Source organism: Anopheles coustani, chromosome 3 (genome assembly GCF_943734705.1).
Source record: "Anopheles coustani chromosome 3, idAnoCousDA_361_x.2, whole genome shotgun sequence".
NCBI lineage: Eukaryota > Metazoa > Arthropoda > Insecta > Diptera > Culicidae > Anopheles > Anopheles coustani.
Window position 1 is genome coordinate 80,735,218 of NC_071288.1, and position 16,108 is coordinate 80,751,325.

General features: G+C 48.3%; 1 protein-coding gene across 1 annotated transcript; it reads right to left on the reverse strand.

The window, feature by feature from the left end:
* Positions 1 to 9,479: 9,479 nt before the first annotated feature.
* On the reverse strand, positions 9,480 to 13,640 carry LOC131267369 (uncharacterized). The gene is given in 2 exon segments (XM_058270237.1): positions 9,480 to 9,526; positions 11,627 to 13,640. Coding segments are annotated over 2 exon segments (2,061 nt in total).
* Between the last annotated feature and the right edge of the window lie 2,468 nt (positions 13,641 to 16,108).

The window sequence follows — 16,108 nt, forward strand, 5'->3', positions numbered from 1 at the left end:
CTCACAACCAGTAATTTCTTCATCATGGGAGCTAACTGTTCCATTTGTAACTGTTTTTATGTCCGCGGAGTACGGGGCACGCGAAGGGTTGGCTGTGTTTTTCTAGTCTCTGCATGACTTCCAGAACTCCGGACGCTCTGGGGAAGGGGGATGTCTACGATGTGGCTCAGTGCAGCTGACCAGCAGCAAAACCACTCCACACCCGGTGGACTGATAGGAGGTAATATCCGTAATCATTGTTTGCGGTTTTTCGGATTGTTAGTAAGCGAAGTAAGCGCTTGTTTTTCCTTCACCTGCCCCGGTGGAACCCTTCTTTCTCTCGGTGGCGGTATCTAGAGAGGCCAGGATTCGATCTGGAGGGCTCTCGAGAAGTTCAGAACCATCTGCCTGTTCCCCTCAGCGTGGCGTTACCGGGAGGTGGTTTGTTTACATAACCTCATCAATCACACACTATCGTGGATGGATGGCGCAATCTGGCGTCAGCTTGATTCGGTGGCCTACAAAACGGTCGTACCGAGGTCGGTCGAGCTGTGCGAACGGTACATCCGGTGCGGATTTTTCCGCTGAACATCCGATCGAACGCAGGAGGAGAGTTATTTAAATTATTAATCCAACTCATACTCCCAGGGTCTACGATTGGGATCTCGATCGGCCTCGATTGAGCCGCTAGTTACTGACGCCCTTACTCAAGACTGGAGATGGAAAAATGGTCTTGTCTAGAATGATTGCCTCTCTACCGATGGTCAGACCGTTTGGTGTTTTCGTGAGCTAATGGTTGCGTATGTTGGTTTCTAGGTCAGAACTAAGAACCAAGAATAGCTTGACGTTATGATGATCGAGCGATACTCTCGTAACGGCATATGCGAGAATTGGTAGCATTGGGCTCAGAATTGAGACCGCAAGCTCCAGACTTCTTCAGTCTTCCGTTCTATTTCCAGTTCTAGCAACTCTGCAAAAGTGGAACACATTCGGATCGGAGCCGAAACAATTGGATCAAAGCTGAACGGTAATTAAAATCGCACCAACGGTTTGCCGCCGCGGAATAACTGTTGGATTGAAAAGGAATTATGAATAACTCAGGAGCTCGAGCATGGGATATTGGACGGTGGTTGAACACCCACTCCATACTGTCGTTTGTTGCCAAGCGACTTACTACTCCTAGAATATCTTGAAAGCGATTGCTACATCGCCGGGGATTGCACTTAATTGCGTCGATATATGAAACCGGGATCAAAGAAGGGTGGGAAAGGAAAAATATGATCGCAATTGGTGATCGCCAGAGAACATTTTCATTTCATTCGAGACCCACTCGCCCTCGTCGACGCCACATATGTCGTGCGGTGGTAGCATAAATGAGCAATACTGGTCGTTCGGTATTACTGGAAGGTAGATTGGCTTGCCGCACTGAAGACAATTTCATTCTCTTCGCACCCCACATTGATGGGTTGCGTGACGATCATCTTAAGTTCAGTTTTCTTTACCACCGACCGAAAGGTGCGAATAGGCAAAGCAAGGTAGCATCGTACACCTTGTCCACCAGATTGCAACCGTCGAAAGGCTCTTCGAATGGAGGTTCTACCCCATGCCAGTTGGTACAAAGAGGAACACGGGAGTGGAAAAGAGTATCCGAAGGACGTCGATCGAATGAGACGAAGCGCACGCCGACCCGCGCCGGAAAATATTGATCTTAAATATGGTTCTACGTTTATGGGCATCATTGGGTGATAAGATTGCAGCATCGTTAGCTACGCCCCGACATGCAACTGTTGCACTGGCCCTTTTGATTATTGTGCGGAAAGATCAAGAGGGGTGTGTTAAAGGAGAAGGTCATAGGCATGTATGCTGGTTAATGAATACACCTGTATCATGCAGAATTGAGCGACCAGTTTTTTCCTCCGCGTGCAAGTTTCTGGATGATTGCAGAGTGTAATTTGTTTCTTCCACTCTCTGTAATTTTAATAATTGTAATGGAAAGTGTTTTATGTTAAAATACTTCATAATATGAATTTGTCGAAGAAAGTATAAAAGAACGGTTTTACCACATTGATTTTAACAATTTTAATACCGTCCTTTAATCTTATTTCTGTTTCATTCCTTTTCTAAACTATAAATTGATTATGGGTCCACTCTTTTCCTGGCTCGAAGTATCCTTCCGCTACCCTCTAGGGACATTCCGTGGGCCAACGAGGTGCGCAAGCAAACACGATGACACTCTCAGGTGTCGCTGGATGGCCTGGAAAGTGAAAAACAAGAACGAAAAACATGCTTGCATGCTAGTGGTGTGATAAAAACGACTTCTACACGCCCCGGGTCGGCTGAACGGCTACCATCCGAAGGGACCTCCAATTGTCATCCAGTACAGGGTTGTTCTTTTCTCTTCTTTCCTCCTCTTTCTTCCTATCCCCGATCAAGCCTCTCTAGTATGGAGTAGGGGAAGGATTTCAGGTAGCTTCTTGTTGGTTTGCGATGTGGTAGCTTCGCTTTCCAGATTCATGCCCCCGGGAGAGCATTTGCTATTTTTTTGCAGCAAATACACACACACACACAGGCACACAATTAAGCCCTTGGCCCTACCGCGTGAATGCGCAAATGTTCGCGCAAATCAATTGTGTGTATACACAATTATTTATTCGTTTTCTCACAATCAGCGCTAAATCAGTTGTATTTACCCCGACGCCGTTCCAACCCCTTGCCAGATGGGGATTTGTTGCAATTTTTTGCCTTACGCCCTGAATGGAAAAACTGGATGTAACTCCCCGTTTCCCCTCTCTTTCGACTCGATTTCCCTCTGCGGACAGTTTTCCATTTCGAGCCACCGAGCCGATTCGCTCTCGAGTAGAGTTTGGTTCTTGCGTTTTGGTTCTTTCAATGGTGGGGTGTTGGGTGGGGATTTTCCACTGCCACCGTCCCCTCCAATCGTTCGTTCCCCTTTTGGCAGGAGTAAATTAAATAAATTAAATATTGTGTCGCACACTCGTCGTCGTCGTTGTCGGCGAGGGAAATATTTGTGGACCGCGTTGTCCTGGCGTGTTCCCAGCGCATTCCGGGCTCCTGCTGGATAATGAGGAGGAAAATCTGGTGGCCGACAGTCGGAGGGGGTGATGTGGGTGCGATAATGGTTGCTTTTTATTGCACATGCACGATTCTGGTTTGTTTTTTTTTCAGCTTGTTTGTGTTTATTCGAGCGCGTATTTTCTTTTATTCGCGCGATATCCCTCCTTCAAGCGTATCGAATCGTCTTCGTCGCGGAAATAATCGGCCACAGCCGATGTTGTCCTGATGCAGGCTACGATCACATCCTCTGCCTTCGTGCCGGACCAAAGAAATGTAGTCTCATATCGTGGAGAGTCGGAGGACGAAGAGGCAAGACAAAAAGAAGGAAAGCTCTTTTCCGCTACGATAACGTTGACCAGCGGTGAGTGGGTGGAGATGCAGGGTACAAAAGGCGAGTAAAGGAGAACAACATCCTTCCAGAACCATATCAAACCGAATCCGTGGTCTCGCGCGGCAGATTCGTTGCCTATTTATGTATACACAGCGATATTTATGCGTCCCGACTGCGATCGGATGTTGTCTTTGGCGTCGTTATCGGAAAGACACTCTCGGGTCGGTGGACAAGCAGTGGACGATCGATTTTATTCTTTTCCTCCCATTCGTACCTCTGGCTCCTTTCCCGGTATGCAAGCGCGAGCAACACGATCATCTTCTTTTCACGATCGGTTCTTTTTTCAACATTCACGCGCACGGCACGTACACTACCCTCGAGCGGAAGGCCTGGAATGTTCTGGCTCGAATTCAATCCAACTTGCCAAAGGGACACTGGATGTTGTCGTCGTCGTGTTCGAGTCGGCTCGCGATCCCCTTCTAAGGGATGGGCAAAAGTTTTCACTTTAGTTGCTCGAATCGATCGAACGAGAACTTATCGGAACACATAGATTTCCGTACGATAAGGGTTGACCGTGTGTTTGGTTTTGTGTGCTTGCTTTTGCCAACGGAATATTCGAATTAATTGTCTGTGAATCTGCCAGCTCAAGCACGGCCATATTTGGCATACCCCTCGATCCTGAGACAGCTCGGTTAAAAATGTACTCTCCGTTGCGCATTGCTAAAATGTTCGATATGCAATTTTTACTGCAGCGAAAGAATGCCAAGACGCTATGTGGTCGAACAGTGCCAAGTGTAACACCTTCGAGCGATGGGTGATTTCTTTTCTCGGGACGAACAAATTGTACTATTTGCTTACTCCATGCGCAGGATAAAGAGTGGGATTCGGATTTTCTCTCAATACATAACAAGCAACACTCCAATGATCGAGATTGAATAAATTTAGCAAAGTTATATCTCGACGTTTACACGATTTAGTAATCTTTCGGCTCACTTGTCTTTCCTCGCCAACCTACATTTTTTTCGATTTCAACTACTAGAAAAGCAACATTGTTGCCTTGAACAAAGTCTCAACCAGGTTCGTTGCTGATCTTTTTATAGAACCTTTTCACGGATTTGTACCAATTCTTCAGCTCGTGATTTCGAGGTCGACTAGCATCAATTGGACAAGGCAACCGTCCCTTTAGGTAAAGAGAGGTCGGAGGAAAGGGAGTGAGATGCGCAAAATATCGCGCCCACTCACAACATCATTTCACGGTTTCATCTTCACTTCGATGGTTATTATCTCTTCATGAAAACAAATAGTTTTTTTTTCAAGCTCCTGCTTTATTCTCCCGTTCGAATGCAAGGGTTCGTCGCTTTAACCCTCGCTCGCACAAGTCTTTCGTCTTTTCCACGCGTTGTCTGTTGGTTGGGAGCTCTTTTATGCCTTTTCCCACCCCTTACCATCCCGTTTGGGTTGGTGGAACAATTAACAACACTTGATCGTGTTCTCGACAGCTCGGCTCAAGCCTCCTCCTCTCCTCTCTCCTACCCCATTGATTTTCCAAGTAGAATTGGACTCTGTTTTTTATTTCCAGCTTTCCACCGGCTACTATCGCCGTTGCTTTTGTCGACCTGGCTGTCGATGACTTCTTTTCCCAAACCCGCCACGCCACCCCCTTACTTTGCCTGTTTACAGAACTCTCGTTTGATTCTTACGGAGGAAATATGTTTGTTTCCAAAGAGTTTGCTTTTTTCCCTCTTGCATCCGTATTCGTCCCTTCGCCAGGTCACACTTTTGTTCTTCCCAGCACAATGCATACCGCAATGATGATTCCGAAGGCTACAAATGGTCCGACCGACCTACCCGATGGCTTGTTTGCTTTGTTGTGCCAGGCACGAGGAACGGTAGCAACCTCCTTGGTGGCTTGATAAGCTTGTTCTTGTGGTGTGGTTTCCCTTTTTCTCCAAATCACAGTGCCGAGGAGTTCTAATTAATCGTTCTGCTTGTCGTGTTCTTTTCCTTGCGGCCGCAATGCTGGCTTCTCTAGTGGCAATAAAAACTTGGGATAGGTTTTGTCGGCGTTTTCCGACGAGCTTATTACCGACATGAATAGGTTGATCCATTTTCATGACGTGCGAGCCTCCTGAGCCGTTTTTCGGTGAGGGTATAATTTTTCATAGTCGTTATAAAGCAAACTCAATGATTGAATATTTTGAGATCAATGGAAAATCTCTGGTATTTTTCTAGAAAAGTTAGTTAGTTAGGTTTGTTGTTCTTGTGGAAAACATTGTATTCTTTGGAATAGTTTTATTCGTAGAAAGCACACCATTTCCATCATGCTTCAAAAGTGACCGCGGGGGTAAAAGGGGGAGAAGGCAAGTGTTTAGTCGGATTTTCCTTGCCACCCGGCCGCTCGTCACTTGTTGAAAGCTCTCTTCTTCCCGCTTTTCTTTCCTCTTTTACGCCACGAGCCTGTCAGCTCGCCGCCGGTTGTAACAAATTTCATCTCATTGTTTGGCGTGCAATGGTGCAAAAAACTCTCTTTCTCTCCCTCCCTTTCTCGTCCTACCCCATCAACCCACTCGCTTTTCCGTGGTCACGGTGTGGTATCGATCGACGGTTACGTGCGGCGACGTCACAGTGTGCAAGCCTCCTCGCGCGGAGAGCACGCTTTTCTTTGCAATTTTCCTTGCTTGGAGTTTTCCAGTTATGTTACGATTAATTGCTCAGCGCCTGGTTATTTGTTGCGCTACCCCTCTTACCCCTCGGCAAGCGTTCCGCGGCGAGGCGTTATCTTCCCTTCTTTCACTTCCATGTTACGATCGGAGTTAAAAATCGACCAGCTGATGCTGACGATTGCCGACGACGATGTTTATTAGTAGCACCACGTTCGCCAGCATTTGAACGAAAACGTTGTATCCAAGCGGGAACGTAACGTGGTGGCGGGTTTTGCACGAGGGAGCGGAGGGTGTAGAAATAAAAAGGAAAAGCTGTCCACGAAACACGCAGAAACCATTTCGGAATTGCCCCTCCGTGCATGGATAGGGGAGATAGGGTGGTCAGCAGGAATGCCACCCACTCTCGCTCGCACACCAACACTCGTGGCTTTCGCTCAAAATTCGTCTGTCAATTTCGCTATCACATTCAAGTTCACCAGCTGCGCTCAATGTTCGCTCACAAGTAGAACGTGCTTCGGAAGACTTAAAAAGGTTTATCAAAATGTTCCCAAAATTCAGTTCCAAGACCACCCATTGCAAAATGGGTGACAACGGTGTCAGGTACCGTTACTTCCCCGGGGCCAAGCCCACCATCTTGGTAGAAGAATCGGAACTCCGAGAAGGATTAAGAACAAACAAGCAAGTGAGGAATTATCTCCTTCATTGCGTCGGGAAGGCTTGAGTGCGAATTTAAAAACTTTGTTCACAACTCCTAGCAACAGCGCTCGAAGGCCTGTAAGGGTTAGGGTATAACAATTCCAATCTAGTCTTGGCCAGATTGAGGAGTTGATAAAAGTCGGGCGAATTTTGTTCCTTCCTTTCATTCATTCAACTCTTCACTTCTCAACGCAACCCAATCAATCAGCCTCCAATCAGCAGAGTCTTAATGTGGGAACGGATACGCTGCACCTTTGCGAGAAGGGATGAGAATGCGAGGCGTTGAAAAGGGTATAATCCATCGTATGTCAACCCGAGTTGGAAGGTAGGATCTTTGAAACCGGAGATACGAAGGTCAAGGCGGACCATCGGGTTACATCGGAGTTGAGCGTCTATTTATCAGCATGCCACTCTTAACACCTCGTTTTTCTTACGCACGAGATACCGAATCGAATGGAGTGCAATGACCGGGGATCTTGATTTCAATCCATCCTGAAAATATGGCTCACCAGACGGAACCGATTGCAAAAAGACACGGTAAGGTTAGGAATGTTTGAAAAATATCTGGAATTAAATAAAATACAATTCATTTACCGACAAATCAAGCAAATAATCAACCACTCTTATGCCTCTCTGGATGTTAAATCAGAAATAACTCCTTTGCGGAGACCTTCTTGCAAGGAAAGTTGAACATGAATGAATGAAAAACAGGAAACCAGTGGTCAGCACTTCCCGGGACCCAGCGTATGATAATAAAATCAGTGAAAATTACACCAATATCAATTATCGTAATGAGTGCACATTAAGCACCATTAATTACGACCGCTGTTTTTCCTCCCAGGTCTGGGTATCTGGTCCACGTTCGGCCTAGAATCGATTCCTAACCAACGCTCAATCGGATCACCGGACAAAAACAGGCCTTTTTCTTCGAAGAGCAAGCGCATTCTGCCAGGGAAAAGGGCAAGAAAGTAGTAAATTTCTGGTTTATGCCGATTTGTTTTCATTTTCTTTAACGGTCTGCAACGTCTTTTCGTGTCGTTCTGTCGATCGAGCAGCAAATTTCATCCCAAGCGACCGATCATGATCGCACGTATTCTGGATGTAATTTGTGGTGGTAATAATTTCCAAAATTTAATTATACACATACTTTCCTTGGACTTCGGAGGTGCTAGTCACTTTTGGAATACGCTTTTGATTGAACGGAAAAGAAGAAAAACAAAATAGACGATAAAAGCAAAGATAAAGCAACTCTGTCATATCAGAGAGCCTCTGGCATGATTGGCAAAAATTGGTTTAACTTCAAATTACTAACTTTGAGTAAACTGCATTTGAAGATTGAAGAATCGAAGTAGATAAGAAGCTTATTTTATTTAGAATCTGGGTTTAACTTGGCAAAAGCAGGAACAAAATCAACCCAGCCAACCCGGTAATTAAACCAAGAGCTTAAGTAAGTATAAGAACCGATCTTTTAAGTTGAAAAGATTTGTGAGATTTGTTTTCTCATCATGTATAAATGTACATGGCGAATATGTATAATACATGGAACTCATTTTGAAGTTTTCAAAAGAAATATGACAATTTTTCCAACTTCGTTCAGTTTGCTCAAAGAGTACAAAAAACTTGTAATTTGATGAAACTTTGTTTTCCTGACCCACTTCTATCTATTTGGGAGCAGTAGGATTGGCTTTCTTCTTCTAAATCAAATCACGAATTATGAGTTATGAGGCAGGAGTCGGCAAGTTAACTGAATTCGATTCAACACAATATTGCAGCACACTTCGGACGATAATGATTCGATTAACGGATGTATTGTTTTCCGTTTGCGCCGTTCGGTTCGGAGTAGGTTAATGCGGTCAGAATTGCTAACTACAAGCCTGTTGCATCAAACCCCTCACCCGTTTCGACCCCCTCGAGCATCTTCGCGATCGCGTAACATCATCGTTTTGTCATTCATTAAATTCGCGAAACATTCCGTCCCTCGCAATCGTTCCTCGCGCGGGGGTTTTTGGCAGATGCGTCACAATCGGTGGCATGCATCTGAGACTGGTTATTTTTTGTCTCATTTTGCGGTTCAGTTTCGGGGCTGTTTACCCCTCCCGGTGGAGTACCACACCCTGTTACCACACCGACCCGGTCGAAACGGCCGAAGATTTGGGCGAGAGAAATTTTCACTTAATTTAATTTTGATTACCATTTTCTTTTCTTTTCCCCGGCGGCGAGCTACTGTCAGCGAGATCGTTTTTCTTTTCTTTTCCCACAAAAGGCATACCTAGAGTGTCCGATACATAGGGAGAGAGAGACGAGGAAAAGAAGCACGCACGGCATTCGATCGTTCCGCGCTGATCAGCTGATTTAACTGTGATCTAATTTCCCTGCGCTCGTGGCCATTTTCGTCGGCTTCCATTTCATACGGCGCTCGATCGTCGCCAAACGCCAAGCTTTCCCGCCACGTTGACGAGCGGGAACATTTGGTAACAATTTTTGTTTTCTCCATCGCGGCGGTTTTTCTCCGTCGCGCGGAATGCGAAGAAAGCGTTTAATTTCAGTCGGGAAGGGAAATGCGAGGAACTAATGTGTCGAACGGGTAGAAAGAAAAAGGCGCATTTGGGTTTTTAGGGAAGGCCGCATGTGGAAATTATGAAAGCGCTAGGCGAGAACGGAGGCGATCGGATCGCAGAAGGAAGAAAGAAACCCAAATCGTTCGGCATCGAAAAATATGAATTAAAATAAAAGCTTTACATCGGAAATCTACAAGTTTGCAAATCAATGGAGGCGATCAGCACTGAAACAAGTGTAAAAGCATGGAAATTCTAACGTCATAATTCAGATCTTGGTTTGGTTCGAAAATCAAATTAATAATTTTCAACCATAAATTGACCAATCTGTCCGTCCGTGAACCGGCGATCAAAGGCGATCCTCCTATATTTACCACTTTACGAGCCTCGGAGGACCATCGGCTGACTCCTTTCGCCTGGGAATCATGGCTTGAAAGTTTTCTCCCCACATTAACGACCAAACGCTACGCAGTCGTCCCCACCGAGTCGACATCCTTATCTTTCGCAAAACGTGGCGATGGCGAGATTGAATTTCCAGTTTTATGTTATTCGAAGAATTGTTAACTCATTCACCATTTCCGAGGGAAAACGCCCACTCCAGCGCTTAATATTTCCCTCCTCCGTTACTTGCAGCGTTTAAATGTTGAATCATTTATTGTTTCTGTTGCCTTTTTTTTCGCCTGTGTAACGCCGGGAAGATACCTGAATTCGCGTTCGCCAAGAAGATCATGCTTCGCGCGCGGCTGTATCTCATTTCGGGCGTATTTTTCGTTATGCTTCATGTTCGATCCTTTTCGGATCGCTTGTCCTCGGCGATCAGCCAACCCTTCCGAAAGCCCAGAGTCCTTCCCCTTCCCGAGTGTGGAGTCACCCGCTTTTATCATCCGCAAATGTTACTGCAAAGTGTTTTAGTTTTTGTTTCCCTTTTTCGTTCTTGCTCTTTTGTGCTCTTCCTTTTTGTGTCTTTTTTGTTTTGTCAATCCCCTTTTGCAGCTCGTTTTGTGTCTGCGCCGAAACTTAACTGAATCGTTCGCTGCCGGTTGCCAATAAAATTCTCAACCATGGGCAAGAAAACATCAGCTTCTTTGCGCATCCTTCTCGGGCATCCTTGAGGAGTCCGACCCGAATCCGACATCGCGCCAAAAATGGAAGAAACACTGGGCGGTTAAAACCTTTTAATTGCAATTTTCTGCTTTCATCCTTCGCGCAAAGGTGGTATAATCTTAGTTCTCTTTGGTAGGATTAGGCTTTTGCAAGGAGTAAAGATCGCCATTAGCGGGAAGGATCTTCAGTGGATCTTTCACTTGCGGCGAGTGAGAATATCAAATTATTTTGATTTATATCGAAGACAAAACCAATTACCGAACGATGAAAAGCATCTTCATTCAGATATTTTTGTATTTCCGAGCTCCAAATTGGTTAAAGCGGTTGGAAAATATTTGCTTGCGTTCATACGTATGATTTTATTTATGTCCCAATTCGTTTGCTATGAATATTTTCAAAAAGTTTAATAAAACACCTATTATCACTCATTTGATATGACCTCTGAAGGCCTATCCTCTCTACGTCACACTAAACATCTCGCTAATGGGAAGTGAGAGCGTCGCGGAGAAATTATTTTCCAGCTCATTATGCATCGGATCAGCAGATGCACTTTCACGACTCTGCGCGCCCGGGTGCATCTCCTTTCAACATCAATGTCCCACGCTACTCAAGCAGATTTACTCATACGGTTGATTGCAGTGCGAAAGGTAAAAGAAAGAAGAAAAAAGAGGGACGATAAACAGTTTCTGCGAGATCAAGCAAAGGTTCGCCAACAGGCGTTTGATCATAATGTAAAACCGTACACGACACACACTCCAGACACACATACACACAAACTCCCGCACAAGCAAATATACAGGCACGAAGGTAAAGTGTGAACTAACAAGCAGCATGGACCAGATTTTTGCCAAATCCGCAGCGCCAGAATTTGGCTCGACTTTGCGAAAGAAAAGGGAACGAAAAGTTAATCGATTATTGTAAGATCCAAAACCTGTATATGCACACACAAACAATCGAACACAAACACGCACATTCACACATGAAGGTTGAGTCAAGTTCGCTGTGATCGCACCCTTCTTGTATCTAACCTAACAAAAACCTCGAATTTGCACACAATAACACTGGTTGGAACTGTACAACAGCTTGGTTCTGGTACGTAGGAGAGGAACGTAACGAAAGTAAAACCTTCGACGCAAACGCGGATGACCTCATCCGGAGGTGACACTTTGGGAGGACACGAAGAAGGTTCGGCAGGCGGGACTTCGGAGCAGCGGGGAACTTACCTCCGCCAAGCGTTGCGACGGCCTGGTGCTTGGTGGTGGTGGTGGCCGTCCCGACCATCTGGCCGCTGGCGGTCTGGAGCGTGGGCGACGGTCCCATGACGCCGTACTTGATGGGCTTGAAGTGGAAGAAGGAGGGCGAGTAGCCGGAGCCGGCCCGGCTAAGCGAGCTGAAGCGCTCCTCGCGATCCTCCACGTACAGACCCTCCTTGCCCATGGCGGCCAGCTGGCGACCCTTGGGCATGAACATCACCAGGAACACGGTGGACGAGGTGGCGACGAGGCCGAACGCGAGGCAGGCGTCCCGGTGCCGGTCGGCGACGGCCAGCCCGCACAGGGTCCAGCCGAGCCAGATCGGGATGATTCCCCCGATCGCGAGCCCGATGTACGTCGCCTCGCGGTAGTTGTCGCGGATGCCGCGCGATTTGATCGCCAGGATGGCAACGAACACGATCAGGAAGACGATGTAGATGAGCGAGAGCAGCAGCTCCGAGAAGGGCGTGTGGCAGAGGGGGATGGTGGTGGTGGTGGTGATGGTGGCGCTGTTGGGATGGGCCGTCGAGAGGTCGCCCGCGGCCAGCAGGAGGTGATAGCGGCTCGAGATGGCAGAACCTGGAGCCTGGCCCACTCCTGCGACTGGACCCGCGGCCACGGAGACGCTGTCGACGCTGGGAGGCGATGTCAGCAGCCACTGACCACCGACGGCCACCTGGATGAGGACGGCGAACAGGAGCAGTAGGCCCTGGTAGGGCGCCGGAAGGTAAACGCCGCCGTTCAGGCTGATGAGGAACACACACTTGACGAGCAGTGAGGCGAAGACCAGCGCGAACGCAACGCCGGCTCCGAAGCGCATGGTGGCGCAGGATAGGACCGTCGGGTTGACGGTGAGTACCGCGGCCAGCCCAGATCAGGCAAACAGTCCCAGCAGCAGCATCTGGCCGAGGAAGAGATGTCGGCGGCTGGGGGACGTGCGCCACGCCTTGCACAGCACGAACACTTCGAACGCGGCCATCATGAGCATGGACAGCGAGGCCAGTACCAACACCGGCACGACCCACGGTTCCTTACGCAGGCCGCTCGCGTAGCCCGCCCCGGCCGCTGCCGCTCCCGTCGACACGATCGTCGGAGGGGTGGCGGTAGCGCGGGGTCCAGCAACCAGCAGCGGGGGCGAGGGAGGGTTCCGCGCCGCCAGGATGACGCCACCCGGACGAACGGTAGTGGAACGGGACGCGGCAGACGCCGCCGTCGATGGCACTACGAAGAACTCGGTCGACATCTCGAGCCGATGCGCCTGCGCGGAAGACGCATTGTTGATGCTGACGCTGGTGTCTTCCGCCTGCACCACACTCTCCCCTCGCACACCCTCACCAACGGCACTACCCTCGTGGACGGCCGCTTCCGCGTAATAGTCACCCGCACCAACACCGACACCGACACCTCCCGCATGGCGGCCATTGGACGAATCCGCGTGCCCTACACTCGCCTGCACGTCCTCAACCTGCTCGTCCTCTTCGAGGTTCACAGGCTCTTCTTCGGCATCTTCTTCCTCCTCCTCCACTTCCTCTTCCACTTCCTCGTGCGCGAGGTCCTGCGACACTCCACCCCGTGCACCGGTAGCACTTCGCGAGCTCACCACCATCACGTCACTTCGCTTGATGTCATTGTCGTTCGACTGGATCGGGGAGTGCACCAGGCCACCCGATGGACCAGAGGCGCGTCCCAGGAACTGACCTCGCGCTTGCCTTTTCGGAGGACTCACTGCCACCGACGGTACCGACACACCCGGAGCGGGCCCGGGCCCAACACGCGGCGACAAGCGATCACCGAACTTGGGCAGATTCAGCAGCGCCCGATGGTGGTTGTTACTCTCGGCCGCCTCCAGATCGGCCTCGGCACTGTTTCTCGGTTGCTGAGCCGAACTGGTGCTGCTATGTGCCAAACACCGATAGTGTACCAACGTGGCCCAAACCAACGCTATCGCTAGCACGAGCGACGACCGTTTCGGTCGACGAGCCATACCGGACTGACGGACGCAACTGTACTGGCGATCGTGGCGTCGATCGCACGCGCCCCAACCGACACAACGGGAACTCACCGACGGCGGCGAGAGAGAAGAGAGGGAAACGTACCGCGAGCGAACCGAGAGAAAGAGTGCCGGTGCGCTCGCGGTTCTCGGAACGCGATCAATGACTGTTTGAGCGAAGTTCAAGTGCAGAATGGAACTCACAAGCCGAAGGCGCCCCCGCCTCGTACACTCTCTTCTGCCGGGGTTTCGTCAGAAGAGAGAAATGCACGGGCTCGAAACGAAAACAATCATCGTGATCGATGATGATCATCGCGCGTGTGCATTTCCCCTTCTTTAAAAACGAGCCTTATTTGATGACGACCGTTCGTCGATCTTACGGCACTCAATAGCTGTACGTTCCCCTATTTTTGTATTTTGCAAGCCTACAAGACCCACGTGTGTGTATTTTTTTTTAAATTTGTGAGAGAACCCGCCATAAAACGGGGAGGAAACGGAGATTTTTCTTTCACTTCACACACATTGCCGATGCCATAAACTCGCTTTGCTGCGATGTTTTGGCCCCGCAATGGAATGTCGGCGGTTGTTGTTATGATGATGGTACGCTGGACATTTCGCAATAGGGATGCGCACTGATTTGATTGCATCGCCGGGCCATAAAGGCACGATCGCTTGGGAAACCGACCCATTGAGTGCTTTATGGTGGCGAGGGTTCATAAATGTTTCCAAATTGGATAAGCGCAATTACGGGCGCGTTCGGTTTGACTCTTGGGTTATTGTATACGGCCCGCTAATAGAGGGAAACAACTTTCACATATCTACTCATACCTTAGATGGAATTTTGTAGCCTTAAGAAAGCTATATTTTATTCTTTTCAATCACACCCTGATACGGACATCAATATCGCTGCGATGGCGGAACACAGCAACTTGTTTGAAAGTGAGACTAAAGAGCTTGATCCATCGACACGTTCTAGCTCCATTCAATGCCACCGGCTTTACAAGTACAGTTCTCTTCGAATAAAGAGGAGTCGAGTTTATCCGTTTCTTTTCCTTCTACTGCATTCCGTTCTGATGCGTTTGTTCGTCTGTATGCATGAAGGCTTTTTCTCTACTTAAGGTACAACTCATCAATGGGAGAAGTGTGATTCCCCACGCACATGATTCTCACGGCGATAATCCTGCACCACGCACCGATGACGCAATCGGTACTTCTCCGTGTAGCAGTCCGGTCTATCGATATGCGATTCCCAACTTTTGCCACCTGGTTTTTAACACTTTCCGGTGGCCAGCTTCTAGCTCGTGCTGGAAACTCGTTCAGACGAGGCGAAGACGAGAAATCTTGGACTGATGAATCCCTTTTACACTTGCACCTCGGCGGTCGCTACGAATCCTGTGTGAACGGAAATAGCTTAGTCAAACGGTTTCTTCCATTCGAACGAAAGTATTATTCCTGTTTTCGCTTATTACACCTTCAGGATTTTTCTTTTGCTTTTCATTTGCATTGGAGTGCGTTTCGCTCTTGTCTGTGCTTCGTCTGCACGGCGTGCATTAGAAGCAGACGCGCGATCAAACGACGAACCCTGGGATTACCGTTCGTTCCGAGTCTGTCGGTGACTGACTCTGCACATCATCTGCATCATCATCAGCGGCAACAGCAACCAGTTCTACCATCTCGTGACGTGGTTCGTAACTCATTTCGGGCGTGCCTTGTTAGCATGCATGACTGACATGATTTCACATTTGTTACGATGCTTCTTTCCAACCATCGAACTAAACGGACCAAGACCAAATGCTCATAAGGTGCTTGCGGACGGCAGCTTTTCAGCTCCAACTTTGCTTAGGGTCAAGGCATACCGTTCCCATACGATGGACATCCAGATCGGGAGATGTGTCCGACGTTTCTCGAGCGATCATTTCCGATCGAGTCGAACTTGTCCACCCTTAAAACAAATAAAGGGGTGGCCAACAGCCGGAGAGGGACATTTCCCCCATGAAAGGGAGGGAAAAATTATCAGGAACACAACGATCACGACCGTGACCAGTGATTGAATAATCTACGATCGTTGACATATAAACATAACGTTTTTCCATCCTTTTTCCCCATGCGAAGGTTGTCGCACAAACTGTCAAACTGAGGCTTGCAATACATTCCAGTTGGGTTTGTGTTCTGCATTTTTTGCTTCTTCTACAGGGTCCATCTTCGTTTCTTTTCTCTTTTTTCCACCCTGTTGTCGGACGGCAAAAGCGACCCGCGGAACGTCATCGTGCAGCCGAACTCGCCGGATGTCATTGATTACGCCGTTCGACAGCGAGGTCAACAGTGAAACAATGTTTCCTGCTACAATCCGTGACTGTCCGTTCGAACGTCGCATCACATTTCCTCTTCCCCACCCTCTGCATGCGAGCTGACTTGAGTTGTTTGGCTGCTTTTGTTTTTAATTTTGAACCCTCGACCTCACG